The 13,711-nt window shown below is 35.5% G+C and overlaps 1 protein-coding gene across 7 annotated transcripts in view; it reads right to left on the bottom strand.

Annotated features, from left to right (window-relative positions):
* The window catches only part of DCC (DCC netrin 1 receptor), a 1,086,838-nt gene that overhangs the window by 103,795 nt on the left and 969,332 nt on the right, over positions 1-13,711 (bottom strand). For all 7 annotated transcript variants that reach the window (XM_072822920.1, XM_072822912.1, XM_072822902.1 and 4 more), the window contains 3 exons: positions 13,534-13,672; positions 7,951-8,058; positions 1,528-1,722 (listed from right to left, as the gene is read on the bottom strand). In XM_072822920.1, coding sequence (XP_072679021.1) covers positions 1,528-1,722; positions 7,951-8,058; positions 13,534-13,672 — 442 coding nt within the window. The remainder of the gene's footprint in view (positions 1-1,527; positions 1,723-7,950; positions 8,059-13,533; positions 13,673-13,711) is intronic.

Below are 13,711 nucleotides of genomic sequence, written 5' to 3' on the forward strand. Positions count from 1 at the left end.
CAGAGATGAGTTTAGGGCATCTAAGGTAAATAGTACTAAATGAGATCTGGAGTTCATGAAATAATCTGCAGGATGGTTATCAGGGTGGGCCTGTAAATCCTGTGATAGAACTCATCACTCATTCTGCTGCTTAATACATGTGGATGCCTTAAGACATCTTAAAAATCCTCCCTGAGATCTCTAGTTGGCACACAGTGTGAGCATGAAATTAATTTGGCACTTGTCTATAGATAAAGATGAAGCATTTGTGAAACACTATCTAGTTACATTTCATGCTCCCACAAAATGAATAACCAGTTTCCTTTCGATCGCTCATTTGGAGTGAAACCTTATTTAGACATAAAGTCCTGGAAACCCAGATAGATGAGTATTAGCTCATTTCCTCCTACTTCCTTTCCCAACTTCTACTCTGTCACTAAGAACTGTCATGAAGAATTAGGCTGAATGCTTGTTTGTGTGTTCTTGGCAAACTTTCAGATTAGCTATTACCAAGTCCAGCTTTGAAAGGCTAGCTCCGTCACCAGAATTCCAAAGTCCACTATTTATTAGGGTACCTTTCCTAGGGGAATTGGATGACTACCCAATTATTCTAAGACTCTTAGTATGTCAAACACCTGGGTGAAAATGTCAACCATCCTCATGTTTCTAATTTTTCAGCTGTTTGCTATCAAATATATAGATAGACATAATGTCACAGATTTAAATTAAGAGCCAAGTCTCCGTCTTTAGAACAACATGCATCGTGCCTAAATATACAACTTTAAATACCAGCTATGAAACATTCTATTTTGTCAATTGCTAAATAACAGAGGCTCTTGAAACCATTTGTCCTCCAGAAAGATAATACTCTTCTAAAATAGTAAGGACTAACATGAAGATTATTTTGATGTAGTCACTTCCCCGGGCCTTAGCATTTTTCTGTATGAACATATGAACTATGCTTGAATTGAATAGCTATTTTTACTCTTGTAAGCATGAGGAGGTTACTTCTAGTAATCAAACTGTAAGATTTTTTTTTCCTTGTTGCTACCCTAGGTCCTTAAAATAAACACATTCATTTTGTTTGAGATTCTCTGTCTTGCCATATCAAATTTTCTTTTTATATATAAGGACAATAGTTCCGCAAAGAAAACATTTAAAGTTGGCAGTGGTATGGCATTCACATAATTCAATGCTTCTTAATTTTTATTTCCTTACATAAATGACTTAAAAAGTTTCATTATATTTTGAATAGAACCAATATACGTGAAATCAATATAAAATTCCAAAAGGATTGTAAATGGAAAAGAAAAAAGTTGTTAAGTATGCCTGCCTGTGTCGAAGGCAGAAAATGTGGTAACACAATAGATCTTCCTTTGACATGCTAGCTTTCAGCATGAAAAAGTACATTTTAATTTATTTTGAATGTCCATTGTAGTCATGTTGCCAACAGAGACGGCAAACAGTTCCTGATGCAGACTCCATAAGTATTTTACAGCAATCCCACAGGAAAAGAAAGGCACTACTGTACAAGGAAATGATTCAAACCTTTCAGAGTCCTGAAGAGGATGGGATCAGAGAGAGGTCCCACTCCTTTTGAATTCCGTGCTTGAATTCGAAAGTAGTACATCGTGTCAAGGTTGAGATCCATGATTTGATGAGTAAGTCGATCACCACTGATCGTTTCCATAACCCAGTCATCAATTGGTATGTTCTTATCCAAGGTATAAAACAAGATGTAAGCTGCAGAAATAGATGAAAGCGACTGTGTTCAGTGTACTGACTGCAGGTTATAGCTCTGTTTCCAGACACTCATGATTCCCAAATATAATTTGCAAAGATTATTGTACATTCACAATCTATAAACTACAATATTCAGTTAAGCAAGTAATAGGTTTTTTTTTTGATATTGCAAGGATTAGACAAATCATGGCCTCGGTGTACAGAATCTGAAAATGGAATAGACCACTCAAAATAAAAATATCAGCCATGTTTAAAAATCCAAGGTATCTGCTGCCTATAAACCCTGTGCATGGATTCCTGACTGACAAAAGTACTGAGATAACAAATGTATGTTGTTTTAAGCTGCTGAATTTGTGGTGATACTGCTACACTGCAATAGATACCATAATAAGCTAACGGTGACCTTGGCAATCTGCACCCCAGGTGATTTCTGTGTTCAAGCAAGGTCAGGAATCACTGCTTTAGTTGATATATGGAATTTGTATATTTTTGGTACTCGTTCAGATGATGATGCTGAGCTCTGAATGCCTTATGATGCAGAGAGCTCAGTAAAAGATAAAAGGCCATGGTAAAGAATTCTGAAAAACTTACAAAGATTGTATGATTCCTTCCCTGGTTAATATTAAAATCAGAATACTATAATTCAAAAGGGATTGTGAAATATCACTGGGCAAAGGAGTTTTTTCTGACTCATTTGTAACTCAGCCCCCATGATAAATATCAATAAAATTTTCTAATATATTTTGAGTCAGAGTAGTCTCCATTCTTGTTCCCAAGGAACCACATCTACTGAAAAGAAGACCCTGGGACTGGTTATATATATATATATTTTTTGACTTTTATTATGTGCATGCCTTATCTCTTCAAAAGGACAAAAGGATTTCTTTAGTTCAGGAGCCATATCTTATATTACCTTGTATTCTTCAGAGAAACCAATAAAATTGTGTTCACATAATAGGTATTGAAACTCACTTATTGAATTAAATCCTCTAGCCAGTAAGCATATATACTCTACATTCATGACATTTAATACAATTGTAGTGTTATCATGGGCTGTTGTAAGTGCCCAATGACACTGAAAGTTTGGAGAATTGAGTTCTCATCCCAGGTCAGCTACATATCTTCCTGATTTTGTTTGTTTGTCAAACAGGAATTAAATATTTGCCTTCTTTGTGTCTTATTTTTTTTTATTTGTGAAAAATGTTCAATTAAGCATTTAAAAATGACAGTTCTGGCATCAAATAAGTATGAATGAAAGTGCAAGCATTAGGTTCCACAATTCCAAACTGTATTTGAAGTGATTTCCTGATATTTATGGGAGGCATCTTGTGTGTGTGCGTGTGTAAATTTGAGAACTGAGATGCAGAATAGAAAAATACCACTACATCATTTAAAACTTTAAAAATAGGTCCTAGAGAAAGCATACAATTTCATCTGGATATATGAGGTTGGTGTGTTTGGTGAATACTACTGTTATTGATGTCTTACGGTATAGATTTCCAGAACCACACAGGTTAGAACTAACTGACTGGTTTCTCAGAACCTTTGTGTACCTATATGTTAATTTCTCTGCATCCAAATTTTTGTCTTACTTTTTTAGACTTCATTTTTGTCTCTTACTCACCATAACTAGCCAAATAATAACTATATCCTGTCTTAGGTGATAAGACCTGGGATTATCTCCTCAAGTGGACACTCCCACATTAGAATTACATTTGTCTAAATACGTATAAAATGTAACATCATATATATGTCATTTTGACTACTTCTATAAGGAGGTAGTTGTAATTCTAAAAGGCAAGGGTCAGAAAGTGTTCGGTTCCACCTGTCTCCTCTTTTTCCATACTTCTCACAGATCACTGATTCCCTTCCACGGTTCAGCTGCTAAGTACCAGGAAGACCAAGATGATGCCTACCAGCAAGGATCTCAGCCCAGTGAGAACTCCTTTTTCAAACATTGATTCTGATGATCATGTCTATAGATAAATACATAACAAAGGACCCATTTCTTCTTTCTTTGTGGAAAAAAAATATTAAAAAATAATAGGCTACGGATTCAGGAAGACCTCACCTCAACTTATAGTTCTACTTTTCCTGGCTTTGTAACCTTGAGCAACTTGCTTGATCTATATATGTCTCCATTTTCATCTGAAAATAAGTTGCAGTGAGATAATGTATGTTAAGAATTTAATATATGTGGGTATTCCTATTATATATTATCTTCTATATAGTGACTACTTAGTAAATGCTTCTTTCTTTTTCTTTTCTTTTCTTTTCTTTTCTTTTCTTTTCTTTTCTTTTCTTTTCTTTCTTTCTTTCTTTCTTTCTTTCTTTCTTTCTTTCTTTCTTTCTTTCCTTCCTTCCTTCCTTCCTTCCTTCCTTCCTTCCTTCCTTCCTTCCTTTCTTCTTCTTCTTTCTTAATATTATTAAAGCTTAGGGAAGTATATTTGGAAGAGCTGGAACTTTGATTTCAATCAAACAATAGATTTAATAGCAATTCAATGGTTATTCTACTCAATAAATATTTATTAATTACGAGCTAAGTGTCAAGAATATTGATACTAAAGAGAAAGCATTGAACTAAATCTTATATATGTTCTTATAGAATTTTCAACACTGTATTATGATTTTATTTAGATTTTTCTCTCCTGATTATATGGGAAGAGGTCATAAAGGGAGAAGTCAAGATAGCTAAATTTCCAACTTTTGCAACTGGGTAAACATGAAAAATCTTTATATGATAGGAGTAGGAATATTTAGACACATATGATTGCAGTGAGTGCCCAGTTGGGTCCACAATCCTGGATGGTCTTACAATGTAGTACAAAATACAATAGTACATTTTTTGGCTGGTATGGTGGAGGATAGATAGACCAAAAAAAAAAAAAAAAACCCACAAACAAACAAACAAACAAACAGAACACACACACACACACACACAAAAAAAAAAAAAAAAGAGGAAGAAAGGAGATAGAGATTGGGGAATAGAAGGAGGTGCCTTCTATTGGAAAGTGGAAATGTACAATATGCAGGATATATGTATCTAGAGTTCCTTGGATGGAGATATAGATTTCAGAGACATAAATTTGTGTTCACTGAAGCCCTGGCTATACTATACACACTTTTTCAGAGAAAGTAACAAATAGACTAAAAAGATCTACTTAAGGAACAGGTCAAAGAACTGTCTGCCAACAAGACCGACAAGTTGTAGCCTGAATTTGGGAAGAAAAATGGGTAGGTGATCTTAAAAGATCAAGAAAGAAGAGAATTTCAAGAAAGAGGAACTGGACTAGAGTATCACACAACACAAAAAAAGATAACATAATCTTATCCATTGGATAGTATTGATAAGGAAACAATCTCTGAAGATCTAACTCTCTCTTTGTGTTGGTCTCTCATCATAAATAATGTTGGATGCTGCATTTATTTAGATCGATATTTCAAACCCCTAGCTGTACATTAAAATCACTTGGGAACTTTTAAAATATAGCGTTCTCAATCATTCCTCAGATAAATTAAAGCATAAATCAGTTAAGAATCACAGTTTGGACTAGTTGAATACTAATAAGCTGAAGCAAAACATAGTATAAGAGTAAAGAGTCTGAACATGAGTTACAAATCCTAGCTCTGTTACTTCTTGATTATTTGACTTTGGGATTTACTCTAGAAGAGACCCTTGTCTCTTCATTTCAACATGGAATAATAGGAAGATATGATCATCTATAAGATGATCTACTAAAGTACTTAGCAGGATGCCAAACATATAATGAATGCTTAATTCATTTTGAACCATTCTCTCTTGAAAATGTCAGTCCAAATTCCTAAACTGCCAGTTTATAATCAAGGAATTTAGGCACTGGCATTATTTAGATCTCCTTCTTTGTCCTCTTTTTTGTTTAATCTTTTTGAAGCATCTATATTTACAAAGTGATGATCTGGTTCTATGCAGAGTACATCAGTAAAGATTCACCCTTGGATGGATTTGAAATGGGAATAACAATCATTAATTTGTTTTAGTTCTCACTGGACATCAGAGAATTTTCTCAGTACTTTATTATTGCATTACACAAAAGAGGTTCTATTACTATCCTTACCTTATAGATGAGAAAGTGAACTTAAGAAGGTTAACTTACGCAGGCATCTCCCTCCAAGAAGCTTGGGTTCTTAACCATCCTACTTTACTGCTATATACATGCAGGGACTTGGTTAAACAAACAAATACAAAGGTAGGATGTGAGCACATTCTCCCATACAGACACACACATGCTCTGACACACTGGAAAGGGGCTCACATTTCCTTTGTGCTTCAATGAGAAACCGAGTGTAGTAAATCTGGGCCTTCTGCTACCTGGTATTTTGAATATTTTATCATCCTGTTTTCTGGAAGTAATTTGATTGAAGAATCAAAATATATATGGAAGAGAAGCTGTCTTAAGGATTCTTACTGTTTGCTCCCTGTTGACTTGAGTTCAAAATATCTCAATCTGATAACAACAATTTGGTTTTAATTAATGAACTAGGCTTTTATAGGTAAAAAGCATTGCCTCCCATACTTTTACTTTACCATTGTGAGAGAATGGATACTTAATATACAACTCTAAATAAAAGATGTGGAGAAGGTTTCTTCTACATGTACTGCGATTTTGAAACACAGAATTTTATTGCTTAGATTAATATGCATTTCTTAATATGGGGGCAGACTTCCATTTTTTCTCCTCAATAAGCAAAACTAAGCTTCTTCCAGAGTTGAAAACACATTCTATTGTTTACATTGACTATTTGATGAGATTTATTTAAATAAGAGCAGAGAATATGAGTAGTATATGGCTTATTTTATCCTCTATCAAAAAATATATATTTTTTCCACCAGAACTTGTTTTTATTTAGACAACTTCTATTCTATTTTTTCTTAAACTTATTATCTATTGATTTAACATACGCTTATAAATAACTGTTTATAACATAATAAAAAAGTCATCATGTAAACAAATCAAACTCTACAAAAGTACCGAACTAGAACCAATGAAAATAAATCATAACATTGAAGGGAAAAAGAAAAAGGAAATTAGAATGAGCCAGCCTCAGTTTTAAAAAGGCTGGCAGAGTGACAACTAAGCATATACAATTTGGGGGAGATTTAATATCCCTCTTCTTTTTCCATATTTGTCAGCTCAAATGAAATTTCTGTTTCGTATTGCACTAAGAACAATTTCCTAGGGAAAACAAGTCTTCAGCTTAAATTTAAATCACATTTGGAATTTTCACATTATCTTTTCATTTTGGGAAATTCAGAAAGTAACTCATACAAAGTAAGTGTGCCATCTGAACTGTAATTTCCATGCTTATCTCTGTTATCACAGAATGACTGAATTACTTTGTTAATTTATAATAATGCTATCCACTTATTGTATGCAAAAAAAAAAAAAAAGAAAAAGGAGTTACTCTTACATGTGCCTAACCCAATGGTTCAAGTTAATTAGACTATAATGTGCACATTTTTAGTTATACAATATTTTTCATAATAATTATATGCTATGGAGACATCTATTAAAAGCCTAAAGTGATCATTTAAATGCAAAATCCCTGATAGAATTCCATTATATTTTTCATACTAAATTAACATTACAGGCTTCTAATGGATGCTTTAATTAGGCATTGATGTTATCAGCAATATTTGGCAAAATAAAATCTGTCACTGTGAAATATTCATTAAGTTCAATTTCTGTCAGTCAATATTAAGTATTTTACGAACCTCATGATTTCAGTAAGAAGCTAGGAGTTAAGTGAGAAACTGAAAACCCCCAGACAAACCTCCTTTGTATGTGCCATTCAAAAATACACAGCCATTACGTGTCTTTGTATTTTATAATTGCCAAACAACTGGCTTTTTTTTTTTTTTTTTTTTTTTTAGTCATTTATGCTTGGAGGGATTCCATTAGAAGACTGTCCCAGTGCTCCACAAGATGGAAAACAAAAGGTCTAAACTAATTGAAATATACATTATTCACAGAAAGCAACTCAAAAGAAATCTATATGTGTGCTTATTTGCAAGGCACCATTAGAAGAGATTCCATGGTCAGTGGGGGCAAGAAGAGGCAACCAGAAAGGGTTGAGAAGTCCACTGAGATGCTGGGACAGAAAACTAATACACAGAGGCATGAGCAGTGCTCACAGTAAGCAATCACAGGCCAAGCAGAGCAATGCTGGAAGTAAAGCAAAGACACTTACCAGTAATTTTCCCATTGGCTTCCAAAGGAGGCTGCCAACTTACAATGACAGCACGAGGCTTCCCTTCTCGAGTAATGACTGTCAAATCCTTGGGAGCAGAGGTCGGGGCTGTGAGATGAAACAGAGACAAGGCCTTGTCATTGGATGTGAAAGAAAACAGACATTTATGGGACTTTTAATCATGATGTTGACACTCAGAATCCATCATGCAGTATATCATGCTGATCTTACCATTTACAATTTATTTCAAGTATTTTAATCAAATAAGCAAACAAACAAATATATAGAAGTGAATGTTTTTTCCATAGAGGTTAAATGACTTTCAAAGGTGTAAATACAGAGAGGTGAACAGAATATGTATGAATTCAGAGGAGAAAAGTATAATGGATATTTCCAAGTGAGCACCTCACTAAACATGTAAGAATCATTATATAGGAACAAAGGAAGATACACATACTTAAATTGATGGCTATATGTCTCCAAGAGACACAGTTCTGTTACAACCTTAGGTTTTTAAAAAAATATGCCACCTAATTCTATATTTTCTCAAAAGCAAGAAGAAGAATAAAAAGAAGGAGGAGTAGGTAGAAGGGGGATGAGGAGGAGAAGGAGAAGAAGAGAATGAATTTAAATATAAGTCAAAACATCTTGCTTAGGTAAACATACCAGGCATCCCTTAGTTAGAAGATAAAGAAATATTTGAAAACAGAGGAGGTATGGAATCTACGAAGGTTGTAGTATTAGCCTGGCACAGATTGAGAAGGGTTTTAGAGCTACTCTTCCCATATGTTGTGGAAGGGAACCAGAATTTATCACCCCAAAATATGCCTCTTTGGCATAAGGGCTATTTTAGGCTGATTTTTTTTTTAATAGTAGACATAGAAAAAGATCTGAAAACTTACTAGATGTTACCTTTTCATAAGAGAAATTTGTATTTACAATAGTGTTTCCCTCTCTGTATCAGGAAGAGGAGGATGATAAAATCTCTAGAAACTCTTATTAGGAAGAAGGCAGGAACTAAAATCTGCATAATAACAACCCCCTTATTTATTATGACTTGCCTGAAATCATATAACTGGCTCCCTAAACCCCAACACATTCTTTTGGTTTTAGTTGGAGATTGTATTTAAGGTGATAACTTGGGTCATTCAGGGAGTTACTCAGTTTTCTTGGGTGTTCTCCATGTAAACGAGAGCTATACAGGTTATTAAATTCCTGTTTGTTTTTCTGCTATTAATCTATCTTGTATTACAGAGAGGTCTCAGCCCAGGACCTAGAAGAATAAAGGGAAAATTATTTTTCCTCCTACTTTGTGCTCAACAAAATTTTATTTTATTTATTTTTATTTTTATATTTTTTAAAGATCGTATTTATTTATTCATGAGAGACACAGAGAGGCAGAGACACAGACAGAGGGAGAAGCAGGCTTCCTGCAAGTAGCCCGATGCGGGACTCAATCCCGGGACCTCGGGGTCATGCCCTGAGCCGAAGGCAGATGCTCAACCGCTGAACCACCCAGGCGTCCCACAACAAAATTTTAAATATATTTTAAAGATGGCAGTAAACTGTCTAAGTCAGTCCAGTATCTTCTAGGCTTCTATATCTGCTTTCTCACTGTCTATGCTTTGGGATGCAGTGAGTTTTCCACCTAGGCAATACATAATGCTCCAAGTCCGTTACTGACAGTCTCTTTTCATTACCCTTAGTTTGATTCGACATGGGAAATTTCGGAACATAATCTAAGTTCCTTAAAAGGTTCTGGAGGAATTCCCAGATCTCTGCATAAGAATGCTTGTACCTACAAGATAGGTACAACTTGGTCCGAATTCTGAACTCTTCACTCTTACCATTCTCTTTGGTTCTTCTGTTGGCCCTGTCATGCAAAATCTGAGCCACCCTATTTCCATTTCTCTACCTGAATATATTTCAAATGGAGGGGACACCAAATATTTCCATCTATCATAATATTTTATTTCCATTGCTCTGATTCTCAAAGCCACTAGTATTCCAGGCTAACCAAAGCTGCACCTAATCATAATACGCTGATCAAGGTACACAATATATTTAAACTGAGAAAAAAAAAAGAAGAAAGTAGAAGGAGGGGAGTACATAGGTCTAGTGTAGTTGAACCCCAAGTAAAGAAGCTTCGTATGTATATGGTTTAATGAAACAAGAACAAGGACACTCTTGCAGGGCAAGATTTGTTATAACAAACTATCAAGGAGGCAACACTATCTAAAGAAGGGTCATTCTTATAAAGAGTTCATTCAAGATATTTTCTAAGCCATAGATAGGAAGGTAATATGTGGTCACAAATTGACTTAGATTATATCAAGCATAATAAGAGTTTTCCAATTATGGAAGTAATTAACAGATCTTTCTAACTATTCAGAATAATCTGTTTTTTTTCTAACTAGGTTAAATTTCAAAGCGATGCTTATTTAGAAAACAGTCAAATGGTGATGATTAGATTGCTTCACTGAATCCGTTCTGGTACTCAAAAAAGATAAAATGCTTCAACTTCACCTATCAAAATAATACACTGAATAGGTATATTATTTTTCAAAAAAAAAAAAAACAATCTAAGAACTGATCTATTTTAGGTGTTGTGCAAGTTTCTCTTTTTCCTCAAGCCCTATGAATGTTGGTGAATAGCGACTCTGGTCTTGGAATCAATAGCTCAAAAGTTTCAGATTGTTGTATGAAGTGCACAGTATTTGGACAGGAATGTGGCCCTAATAACCTCAGCGATGCCTACTGAGTCTAGCAGAAGTCTCTGGTCTGTTCCTCTCCAATCACTTGGGTTCTGCCTAGAGACAACCTTTCAGAAATTCCTCACTGATGACCAATCTTCCTTGGATTAAATGTAAATAAAGAACAAATAATAAGTGGGGCACCTGGGTGGCCTCTAACTCTTGGTTTAGGCTCAGATTGTGATCTTGGAGTTGTGGGATGGAGGACAACTTGGGCTCCCTGCTCAGCGGGAAGTCTGCTGGACCTTCTCTCTCCCTCTCCTGCCGCCCCTCCACCTGCTCTCTCTCTCTCTCCCTCTGTCAATAAATAAATAAATAAATAAATAAATAAATAAATAAATAAATATTTGGGGTGCCCGGGTGGCCCAGTCAGTTAAGTGTCTGCCTCCAGCTCAGGTCGTGATCAGGGTCCTAGGATGGAGCCCTGCGTTGGGCTCCCTGCTCAGTGGAGAGTCAGCTCCCTCCCCCTTATCCCTGCCCTACCACTCCTGCTCTCTCTTGTTCACTCTCTTTCTCTTTCAAATAAATAAATAAAATCTTTAAAAAGTGTAAATATGTAAAAAAAACAATAAATATCAGGCCCTGGTATGTACTGCACTTCCTTTTACTGCCTCAATTCCCCTGGTTGTCCTGTGAATACTGTGTTCCACTCACTCTGAACCAGCCATAAATGTCTCTAGATGACATCTTGCTGATACTTGCTTGTGTACTTTTGTACATGTTATTCTTTTCCTTTGAAGACCCTGGATTGGGTACCTCATGACTCACCTAGGCCATTGCTCAATTATTATTTCTTTTGTGAAACCTCTCTTTATTTCTCCAGACAGAATTTATCCTTGGATCAATGTTCGGATTCCAACTTGCCCCAAACTCTGTGGTTTTATTTCTTATGTTACCTCAGGTTTTTGGGTTTTTTCCTGTATTATTTCATGATTGTAAATCTCCTTCCAGTTATTTCTATTTTATTTAACTAGAATAAAATTAAGGGTTTATCACATGGACAGAATGGAATGTTTTATTTCAAGGATTTGCCCATCGCAAGCAATTTCAGCACAAGTGCGTAACTATGCAGTCCCAAACAGTCTTTATGTTACTGCAGAATTAGAAGCAAACCTAGAACTATTTCATTCACTTCATTTCCTTCTCACAGTTATAAAGTCTGCAGACACTTGTGAATTACTTTTTGCTTCTCATCATCACCCAGGGATCTCATCCTCATGCTATTTACACTTTTGTCCAGATCATTATCTGTTTTGACAATCACCTTCCCACTAACCACTTTCTAGCAGTTAATATCTTTTTGTCAGCAATGGGTCTCACCGTTGGTGTCCCTACCAGGCTAGGCAGTTGATGAGAAATGAATAGGATATATTTATCAAGCCAGATGTTAGGGTCCATTTGATGTTTATGAATGGGAAAAATGAATGAATTCGCTTGCTTTAAGAGGAAATTACTACTCTCTTTCGTTCAGGGAAGACCTAATGTTTCATTGGTTTCTGTTTAACTCTTTCATCTTTTTTTTTTTTAAAGATTTTATTTATTCATGAGAGACACAGAGAGAGAGAGAATGGCAGAGACCCAGGCAGAGGGAGAAGCAGGCTCCATGCAGGAAGCTCGACATGGGATTCGATCCTGAGTCTCCAGGATCATGCCCTGGGCCGAAGGTGACCCTAAACCCGCTGAGCCACCTGGGCTGCCTTCATCTTTTTTTAAGTAAAAAGGGAAGAGCAGGGTCCTTATTCTCCCCATAGGACATAACCCACTCTGCATGTCTTATTCTTCCTAAGAAGCTGTGAACATTGGCATCCAGAGCAGAATTCTAGGGGTAAGAGTTAATATACATAAACGTGTAAAATAGAAGATGAAAAAAAGAAAGGAGGATGTTGGAATTAAATCGGACAAACTAGACAACTTCTTATAGAAAGACGTATCCCCCAAATTTAAAAAAAATATTAACAGTGAACTCTCTGAATTAAGGTAGTAGCTTGGAATAAAAGAACTGCAATGCTACGGATAAAATCCTAATGGAAAAAGAAATTCGACTTACCCAGAGAGTTTTATTGGTATATATATTTTTAAATTTGGAAATGTGTGGTATAGTTTACCCCGAAAGAGAATACCATGAAACCAGTCAAACAGCATGCTAAACCCTGTATTCTTCAGATGTTGGATTTCCACGAACTATAAAAGCCAAGTGCACTGCATGTCTGTTAAGGTTATAAATTCAACATTTACGATCCATAGTAAATGTGACTGGTAAAATTTACAGTGAATTGCATTGTGATTTGAACTATTTCAAATTGCATGAGGGTTTTTCCATATCATTGTCTTATTTCTAAGGAGTGAACATAACCACCCAGAAACTTCTTCCCATACCCAGCCGAGGTTATTTACGATAAACATCAATGCGATTATGGTTGTAAAGCATTGTATCTAATTTCTTTCCAAAAAAGTAAATACTCACCATGACTGCTAATCAAAGACTCAAATGTTTTGGACACAGTTCAGTGCATGGATTTCTGCCTTTATTTAAAGGGGTCAAAGAAAAGATTTATATTCAGATCTCTGGAGTTAATGCCCAGATTAAAACTAGATTACTCAATTCACTGGGGACTCTTTTTTTGTTTTGTTTTGTTTTCTAGAGTGGGGACAATGATACTTGATATAAAAGTGCTTTGAACTACAAAGTATAAAATGTTTTCGGCAGGATAAGGCGTAACTTAGACCATCATAGTGCATGTATGTTCCAACTTCCACAAAACATGGGAAACACCATCAAAATATTCTATTCCAAAAATAGAAATTTGGAAGCAAGCCTTTCTTCACATACCTGCTTCATACGTGGTGGCATGGGCAGTCATGCTCCATGTGCTTGACCTTCTGTTTTTTGTTACCATGACCGAGAACTCATACATCGTGTTGGGTTTGAGGCCTGTTGCTGTGTAACTCAGAGATGTTGTGTCTTCTGACTGTACAAGTGGGGAATAACCAAAGAGAAAAAGATGAAC

Source organism: Canis lupus, chromosome 1, assembly GCF_048164855.1.
Source record: "Canis lupus baileyi chromosome 1, mCanLup2.hap1, whole genome shotgun sequence".
In the NCBI taxonomy this organism is placed as follows: Eukaryota; Metazoa; Chordata; class Mammalia; order Carnivora; family Canidae; genus Canis; species Canis lupus.